Source organism: Triticum urartu, chromosome 7A (assembly GCF_056163025.1).
Source record: "Triticum urartu cultivar PI428250 chromosome 7A, HENAU_Tu73, whole genome shotgun sequence".
Taxonomy (NCBI): Eukaryota; Viridiplantae; Streptophyta; class Magnoliopsida; order Poales; family Poaceae; genus Triticum; species Triticum urartu.
Window position 1 is genome coordinate 263,152,498 of NC_141879.1, and position 8,888 is coordinate 263,161,385.

Here is an 8,888-nt window from a genome sequence, read left to right on the forward strand (position 1 = left end):
GCGGAAGTGATGTTTATTCCACGAGAAGCGAGGAAGCATAGTTGTGATTTCATGAGAAGCACAACTGTGCTTCCTGCAAAAGCGCAACATGTGCTTTCACGAGAAGCACAGATGTGCATCCTGAAGAAAAAAAAACACAACTGTGTTCTCAGTTTGTTTGCTTTGGCAGTTTCTGTTTTTCTGTCTTCAGTTTTTCTGTGAATAAAAAGTTTGTCAAAACCTATTAACATGAGATCTGATTTTGAAAAACTCAACATGAAAAATTTAGTGATATAAATGATTCGTCATTTGAGCACATGGTTCAAAAGATCAAATGTTATGAGAAAACATATCTACAGAAAAAGATAAAGCTCTTGGTTACATGCCATAGAAGATGAGAATGACCATTGCAAGGCAACCCATGTGTTGGGCTCTGCCTCTTGTTATCAAACGGACCAACACCAACCACTCTCGATGCCTTCACTGCTGTCCGCTACTGTGCTGCAACATTCTGGTAGGCGTCTGACAGAGATCGGACCATGATTACATGATTGTTACCAGTTCCGTTTCGTTTGTGACATGAGCCAGAGCTTAACTCGGTTTAGTTGGTATATATGGTACTCCCTCCAATGATAAATATAAGATGTTTTGGATATTTCAATATGAACAACATACAAACAAACAAAGTTCAAATGAATGAAAACACACTAAAACATGCCTATATACATCTGATTCAGGAAAAAGTATAAACATCTTATATTGCGGTAGTACGGAAAAAAAACGGTTGTGCCATATAACACGTCCCTGTGCAAAGTGCATAAAACCCATGAAATGAATCAGAAATGGGAGTTTTATGTTCCAGCAGGTACAGACCATGTCCCACCAGATTGAGTCTCCCTTAGTCTCAGAACAACGTGACAAGATCACAAGTTCCCAAACAGATGTTTCAAATTTTATCACCGGAATATAAAGCAGACCCAAACCCCAATTTAACACACGCTTTTCAGCAATTGGCAATGGGATCTAGATTATAAAGGCAATAGTAGATCTTTGACACATTACAGTCGGCACTGGTAGCAAAAAGGTTGGAATAACAGATATCCCTGACAGTCACACAACGAAGAACAGCGGAGTACTTTCCTACATACGAACCAGACCAAAACATAGCACCTGACAGTCTACTCATCCTCCTGGCTGCGGAGCCTGGCAAGCTTGTTGGTAACCACGATGTCGAGCTGCGCAGCACGCTCAACGATGTCCTTGCGCTTCTTGGTGGAGACGTTGTGGGCGATCTCCGCACAGTAGGTCCTGGTTGCAAGAAACAAGGCATATTACGATTAGCATGACCATAATAGTGGAAGACAGTACTGTACAAGGCATGATAGACACCCATTACCTGTTGTGCATCATAAGCAACTCCAGCTCAGACACATTGTGGACAACAAACTTCTTGAACTTGTTGGGAAGGTAGTGCCTGGTCTTCTTGTCAGAACCGTAGCCAATGTTGGGCATCAAGGTGCATCCCTTGAACTTTCTCCTGACACGGGAATCAATACCCTTTGGCCTGCGCCAGCTTTGCTACAATCAAAAATGAAAATATTGTTCAGTTTAAGCAAAACATTATACACAATAAACAAGAGGACAAGTCCAGAAGAGATGAAAAGACAAGATTCAACACATCTGAAATACCAAACAACCTGGCATCACCTGCTCCTTGTGGACTCTATAATGGACAATAATAATTTTATGACATTCAGAAACAATGGTAAATTACAAGCAGTTACCATCCTACACAATAAGTTGCCTAGCCATACTTGTACAATCGGATAACACAAAAATAATTATAATTGAGCAAAGCAACAAATCGCTTGCTGGCTTTGGTGTATGGGGGTATACTTGCAACAAAAAAATCATAGAACACAAAATAGAAGAATAACACACCAAGAAAATGCTGCTCAGCTCAAGGTTACATAACAGTGTAGAAGTAGTTAAGCTGAAAGGATCAGAGAGAAGGTACTAATCATGCAGAAAACATGACTTCTTGAGCGCACATTGGTAAACAAGTGTTGGGAGAAGTCTAAGCAAAGCATTCATACTTAGAATGAAGCCCACGCCTTTTTTTAATTCATCCCACTTCATGAAGACATGAATAAATTGCTGTAGAAGAGGTTGCGACAGCCACAGTACTTACTAATGTAAGGGCTAGGGCCCTCTTCATTTAACCCAATATTTGCTCAAGAAGATGTTTTCTTACTCAGACCTTTTACTAAGCCATCACTTCCTTTCTTCACAAAGTCATCAATAAAACAAGGTAAAACTAAAACACAAATGCCCGGCTAAGTGTCTACTATAATCTTTCAACCCAATGCTCATTGATGATTTGATGTACAAGTGCAACAAACAATTTCAATTTAAACATTAGTCGTTCGGTTATCGAATTTGTGCTTGTTCATATCCTAAATGGTTTCCACCTTCAGAAAACACAATAAATTTCTACAGCAACATACGCTAATATCGTACAACACTATCGTGCTGAATCAACGACTTCAACACTGCCATTTCACAGTAACATAGCCTAAGCAGAAGTGGTAAATTTGGCATACAGCGACTACGTATCAAAAGTGAATAATACTACAAAACGTCAGAGACCTCCAGATTATGCAATGAAGATACTACAGCAGGCCATGAATCGCGGTAAACTTTGAAAGTTGAAACGACAGCATGCTTAACAATCGGGATCTAGAACCGGGTAAAATCAACTGCACGAAGCAATCAAAACATGAGGCACTTGTAATATCCACTACATAGAGGTCTTGGGGAAGAGGTAGATACCTTGAGGCCAATGTAGCGGTCGCTATGGGCCCTCTTGAAGTGCTTGACCCTCTTCTTCACGATCTTCTTCGTCAGAAGCGGCACCGCCATCTCTGATCTGTCGGGCAAAACCAGAAGGAGTTCGAATCAGACAACGAGGCTAAAATCACCCGGAAAAACGAGGTGGGAGCTCGTCTGCGAGCTTGCTTGCTACCTTCGGGAGCGAACGGCCCTAACCCTAACACGAAGAGAGGAGGAAGAAGAGCGGCGGCGGGGATGGAATTGCAAGGCGACGCAGTCTTTATACCCTCCACAAACCCTAGTTACATGGGCTCGAATGGGCCAGTGCGGTCTAGCCCGAAAAATAGAAAGTTAAGCCCGGTACATTGCAATAACTTGCCCAGTTGCAGAGTGGGCCTCCGTTTCTAAGCCCAGCTCCACTGTTAGCTCCTGAATCTCGGTGTGGCCGCGGCGGCCGAGGCGAGGCGAGAAATGTCGCCCTCCGTCTCCGCCGCCGTTCTCCGCCGCCTCGGCGACCGGCTCGGCCTCCGCCGACTCGCCACGCTCCCCGACTACGCGGCCGGCGCCGATGAGCTGCCGCAGCACCCCACCTCCAAGGACGCCTACTTCGCGGCGGTCAACCACCTCTCCACCATCGTACGGCGCGACTTCTACCTGGAGCGCACCCTGAACCGCCTCCGCCTGCCGTCCCCCTTCCCGCCGGACCTCGCGCTCCGCGTCATCCGCGCCGCTGCCCCCTCCGAGCCCCTCCACGCCGCCCGCTTCCTCGCGTGGCTCCGGGCGAAGCCCAATTTCTCCCCCTCCGCCGATCACTTCGACGCGCTGCTCCTCCCGCTCGCCCGCGCGCGCCTCTTCACCCACCTCTGGACCCAGGCCTCCGACATGCGCGCGCTCGGCCTCCCCCTCTCTCCGGCAACCTTCTCGGCGGTGATCTCGTCCTACGGCCACTCCCGCCTCGCCGAGCAGGCCGTCGAGGTCTTCAATCGCCTTCCCCACTTCGGGTGCCCGCAGACCACCGAGGTCTACAACGCCCTTCTGGACGCGCTCTGCGCCAACGGCAACTTTGCCGGCGCCTACAAGCTGCTCCGCCGCATGGCGCGCAAGGGCGTGGCCCCCGACCGCGCCACGTTCAGCACGCTCGTCGACGCCTGGTGCGCGTCGGGGAAGCTCCGGGAGGCGCAGGCGTTCCTCGACGACATGTCGTCCCGCGGGTTCCGGCCGCCGGTGCGCGGCCGGGACCTCCTCGTCGACGGGCTCGTCCGAGCTGGGCGCCTGGAGGAAGCCAAGGCATTCGCCCTCCGCATCACCAAGGAGGGCGTCCTTCCCGACGTGGCCACGTTCAACTCGCTCGCCCAGGCGCTTTGCGATGCTGGTGATGTGGAATTCGCCGTGGGTCTTCTTGCCGATGCTTCCAGTCGTGGCATGTGCCCAGATATCTCAACTTACAAAGTGATGCTACCGGCCGTGGCCAAGGCTGGCCGAATTGAGGAGGCATTCCGATTGTTCTATGCGGCTATTGAGGATGGCCACCGGCCCTTCCCAAGTCTATATGCGGCAATCGTCAAGGCGCTCTGCAAGGCAGGTCGTTTCGCTGATGCTTTCGCCTTTTTTGGTGATATGAAGTCCAAGGGGCACCCACCCAATCGGCCTGTGTATGTGATGCTTGTCAAAATGTGTGTGAGAGGTGGTCGGTTCTTGGATGCTGCAAACTACCTTCTTGAGATGAGTGAGGCTGGGTTCGCGCCACGGGCGCCAACCTTTAACGTTGTAGTCGATGGGCTGCGGCATCTTGGGAAACATGACCTAGCCCGGAGGATGGAGCAGCTTGAGATGTCACTAAAAGGAAACTGAATGGATCCGGAAGTAGATGCGGTCTAGTGGGGCGCTGCGAATTGCTTGGTAAAGTTTCTGAATTACTAGGTTGGGCTCCTATCTTCTAATTGCATTTCATGACATAGGCCGCCAGTGCTATGCTGTTGGACTGTGACTGGTATGCTTGGCAAGTGATTTATTTGTTTTCGGTAGGAAGAATCAATGAATAAGGCCATCAGATAGCCTCAACTAATTTGCTCAAAATTGTGCAGTGTAGGTTCACAAGAAAAGTAGTGGTGGAGTAGGCACTAAGTTCAGAAGAATGTAAGTTTTGTGGTTGCATAGATAAGATAATTGAAATATCCATGGTCCATTGGTGTTTGATCAGGTGTTTTCACTGTTCAATTTAGCACCAACTCTGTGCTCCATGATAATTCAGTATAAAGATTGGAGCCATGCTACCTTGTATGATTTAAAAGTGTATTGTTGAGATGTCACTAGAAGGAAACTGAATGAATCGGGAAGTAGATGCTGTCTAGTGGGGTGCTGTGAATTGCATGGTAAAGGTTCTGAATTTTCAGGTAGGATTCCTGTCTTCTGATTGTATCCTGTGACATAAACCAATGTTATGCTGTTGGACTGTTGGATATGCTGGTCAAGTGATTTGTTTGTTTTGGGTAGGAAGGATCAATGAATAAGATCATTGGATAGCCTCAACTAATGTGGTCAAATTTGTGTAGTGAAGGTTAACAAGAAGAGTAGTGGTGGAGTATGCAGTAAGTTGAGTGGAATTTAAGTGTTGTGGTTGCATAGATTAGATTTTGAAATATCCACTGCCCCATCGGTGTTTGACCAAGTGGACCAGGTGCTTTCACTGTTGAATTTAGAACCAACTCTGTGATCCATGAGAATTCATGTAGAATAAAGATTGGAGCCATGATACCTTGTACGATTTGAGATCGCGTTGTAGAGATAGGGCTGACTACTGATATTGTGTGCTGAAACCTCAAGGCAAATCACTTACCATTGCAAAGTTGAGGTCCCTGTGTTGTCTTCTGGACAAAAGAACAACACAGTATGAGTCTTAATGGGGGAGATTTCAATTTTTTGAGATTGACAGTGCTCCGCCTTTTTGTAGAATGCACATTTGCGGAGACAAAGTGATACTGAAAATGGTTAGCTGTTTGAAGTGTTCAAATCAGTTTATGGTGGAAGTGTTTCGTTGGCCATGCATCAGTTTTAACTTTTAAGATAGTTTGGTAGTACATTGCAATTGATTCATATATGTCCTGCACCACAGCACCGACACTCTTCTTTAAGGATGAACAATGTGAGAATGGCCCCTGTGAATCAGCATACTGCATGAAATGATTACTCGTCGTTTGTAATGACTATGATGAAGGTTGTTCTGCTTCTGCATAGCTGTTGGTTGTTGCTTTATGTTTTTTCCTTCCTTTTTTTGTGTGCAGTGTTTCAACTTTGCCCTTCGTGAGCATCAGATACTCGATTGGCATGCAGAATTTGACTTACCTTACAGTGTCCTAATACCTTCTGACAAGGAACCATCCGGGTGCACCCAACGAGATCAAAGCTGAATGAACCTATGTTGTTACATCATGTGGCCAGAATAGCCGGGCATGCGGTGGCTCGACGTTCACAAGCTGATTACAGGCTATTGTGTCTCCTGAACATACTACTGCAGAACTCAAGAACTCCCCAGTGATTTGGGGAAGGAATTTGCCTTGCGTTCGATGGTCTGCCTTCTGTATGGCGACAAACTACTGTCACGGCGGTGTTAGTAAGCGTATGGGCACGACTGCAGAAGGGGGGAATGCAGAGATGTTTTGAAATCAGGAGGTCAGCTATGAACCTATGACTGATCACACCGCTGAGGAATGCAAATTCGAGAAGCTGAGGGAGGAGTTGATGATGAGATACAACATTGTCTTGCATTTCATAGACTGGGAATCGATTTTTTTTCTTGTGAAAAAACATTGCTTAATGTGAATGTTGCAATGAACTGATATACCTTGTCTTTTTTCCCGACCGAAGGTCTTTTGAAGATGTATACATTGTTCAACTTTCCGTGATGGAAATTGTGGGTAAATTCAGTTGGTCCAAATACAAAGGCTCGTTCTGAAGTGCGAAATGCAAAACCACAACGTGTATGAATGATTTTGGTTACTTGCTTGTAAGTTAGTGGGTATCAATCTCGAGTTTGTCAAAAAAAAAATAGTGGTATCAGTCTTGCATTATTTTTTTACCGGAACTGCAGAAGCTCGGCATTTTCATTATGGGGTAAAGCAAAACTGTACAGACTAGGAACTAGCCACGAGGAGGGAAAAGGAGAGGAAGAGCGTTAGAAAAAGATAGACAGAGAACTACCAGAGGATTGCGCAGAAACAGCAAAACGGATCACTCTGAGGCCTCCTTAAGGAGGCTGATTTCATCTCTGATAATCAGAAGAACGCTCTGAGGGGTTGCCCGCTTGTTATTGAAGATTCTCGCATTTCGTTCTTTCGAAATCCCTGAAGCAATGTACGTATGCAGCAGCAGTGCGCTCATCAATCTCATTTTTCTTTTTGTGAGGCACTCAGCATTTAGACCACCAATCCGAGAACAATTGTGGACAGTCAGCCGCGAGTGAAGCACTGGGAAAGTAAGCTCCAACGCAGCACTCCCTCTTTCCGTCTATATAGGACCTAATGCATTTTTAAGGCTAACTTTGATCAAATGTTAGAGCAATAATATATGGTATGCAAGTTACACAAAGCATATCGTCAAATTTGTACGTGAAAAGAGCTTTCAGTGATATAATTTTTACATTATACATATTGTGCATTATTAATCTTATTATCAATAGTCAAAGACAGTCTTAAAATACGCATTAGGCCCTATATAGATGGAAGGAGGAAGTAACAAATTTCCTTTGCAAAAGGGTAGCTAAGGGCATTTCTAACCGATCCCCTATAACCGGTTAGTGGTGTATATTTAGCTTTTTACTCCACTAACCGGCACCTAGTCGATCTTCAATCCAGCCTAACGGAGTATAATTTTACTCCTCTCCCTAAAAGAATTCCTATTTTTAATCCCTCTTTGCTCCGCCGAGTAAAACGACGCGGCTCTCCTCTGCTGCCTCTCCCTTCCCTCCCACGCCGCATCTTCGCCCCCGCCGCCCCTCATACCCCTCCCCCCTCCCTGTCGGCACCGGCCGGCCGCCGGGGAAGCCTTGTAGGCCTCTGCCGCTGTCCTCCACCACCTTCTCGTCCCGCCGCCGGTCAAAAATCAAGGGGATCTGCGGCTGCTGTCGTCGCCGCCGGATATGGCGTTTCGGGCCACCGGCGGCTGCTCCTTGCCATGGATTGGTCGAGAAGCAGACCACACAGCCCCGGCTAAGCCTCTGCGCCGCATGCATGTACCGCCTCTTCCTCTAGCAACTCTAATCGCTCCCGCCGTCGGTTCTCCGGCAACTACACGGCCGACCATCGCTCGGGCTCGGCGCTCGTGCAGCGGCTCACCGACTTGCAGCTGGCGGTCATACAATACGACGACTGCACACGACAAGTGGTGCGCCGAGTTTCTACCACGCCGAAACATCACGGATGGGTGTTCTTCAAGTGCACAAATGATGGGGTATGTGCTTGTTGATTCGGTTTTTCACTGGATTCGGTTCAATTTCGGTAGCTCATTGATGCTCATCTATGTGTGTAGGATGATGGATGCTTGTTTTGGTATTGGAAGAAGAATACATCAATCTATTAATAGCACGAAAATTAGTAGATGTTTGTGCACTCGTTATAATTGAGGCTAAACGTGAGACTAGATGTGCGATTAGAGAAGAAAATAGAGGGGAAGCAACGTCTACTTCTTTAGAATCAAAGAAGAAGAATGAACTACGCAAGATCGATAATCTGCAGATCAACAATGAAGGCATCGAGAATATACTAGTGCAACTAGTCAGAGTAGTTATGGAAGTTGGATATCTTCTAAAATGTCTAATTGCTCTTCTAGCAAAGAATTGGTGAATTATTATGTAATCGAATGTCGTTGAATGAAATAAAGAAGCAAAGAAATGTGTTTCGGTGGCCGAACTTGAAATGCAAATGAAAAAAAATACTCTGTTAAGTTTAGGGGATCGGTTAGGTCCGGCCAAAACTTAGTGGAGTATTTATACTCCACTAAGCCTTTTACTCGCTTAACTTTTTGGAGATCGGTTAGAGTTGCCCTACGAGCCACTTGGTGGCATTCTGGAACTTTGGCTTTGG

General features: G+C 46.5%; 2 protein-coding genes across 8 annotated transcripts; one reads left to right on the forward strand and one right to left on the reverse strand.

Annotated features, from left to right (window-relative positions):
• Positions 1-979: 979 nt before the first annotated feature.
• Positions 980-3,159, reverse strand: LOC125517987 (large ribosomal subunit protein eL32z). Its single transcript, XM_048682952.2, has 4 exons — positions 3,005-3,159; positions 2,812-2,908; positions 1,376-1,557; positions 980-1,287 (listed from the first exon to the last, which is right to left on the reverse strand). Exons 2-4 carry the CDS (start codon positions 2,899-2,901, stop codon positions 1,158-1,160), a joined length of 402 nt encoding a protein of 133 aa, XP_048538909.1. The 5' UTR covers positions 2,902-2,908; positions 3,005-3,159; the 3' UTR covers positions 980-1,157.
• Positions 3,160-3,236: 77 nt separating this feature from the next.
• LOC125517986 (Pentatricopeptide repeat (PPR) superfamily protein) lies at positions 3,237-6,798 on the forward strand. 7 transcript variants are annotated; one of them, XR_015609631.1, is made up of 3 exons: positions 3,237-4,731; positions 4,896-4,947; positions 6,093-6,796. XR_015609631.1 is itself a non-coding variant. In XM_048682951.2 (2 exons), the coding sequence occupies exon 1, from the start codon at positions 3,283-3,285 to the stop codon at positions 4,660-4,662; it is 1,380 nt and encodes a 459-aa protein (XP_048538908.1). In that variant the 5' UTR covers positions 3,237-3,282; the 3' UTR covers positions 4,663-4,710; positions 6,093-6,794. The 7 variants fall into 7 exon arrangements, 1 of the variants encoding a protein (XP_048538908.1); XR_015609632.1 differs by having other exon boundaries at positions 3,237-4,710; XR_015609629.1 differs by having other exon boundaries at positions 3,237-5,204; positions 6,093-6,798.
• Positions 6,799-8,888: the final 2,090 nt, after the last annotated feature.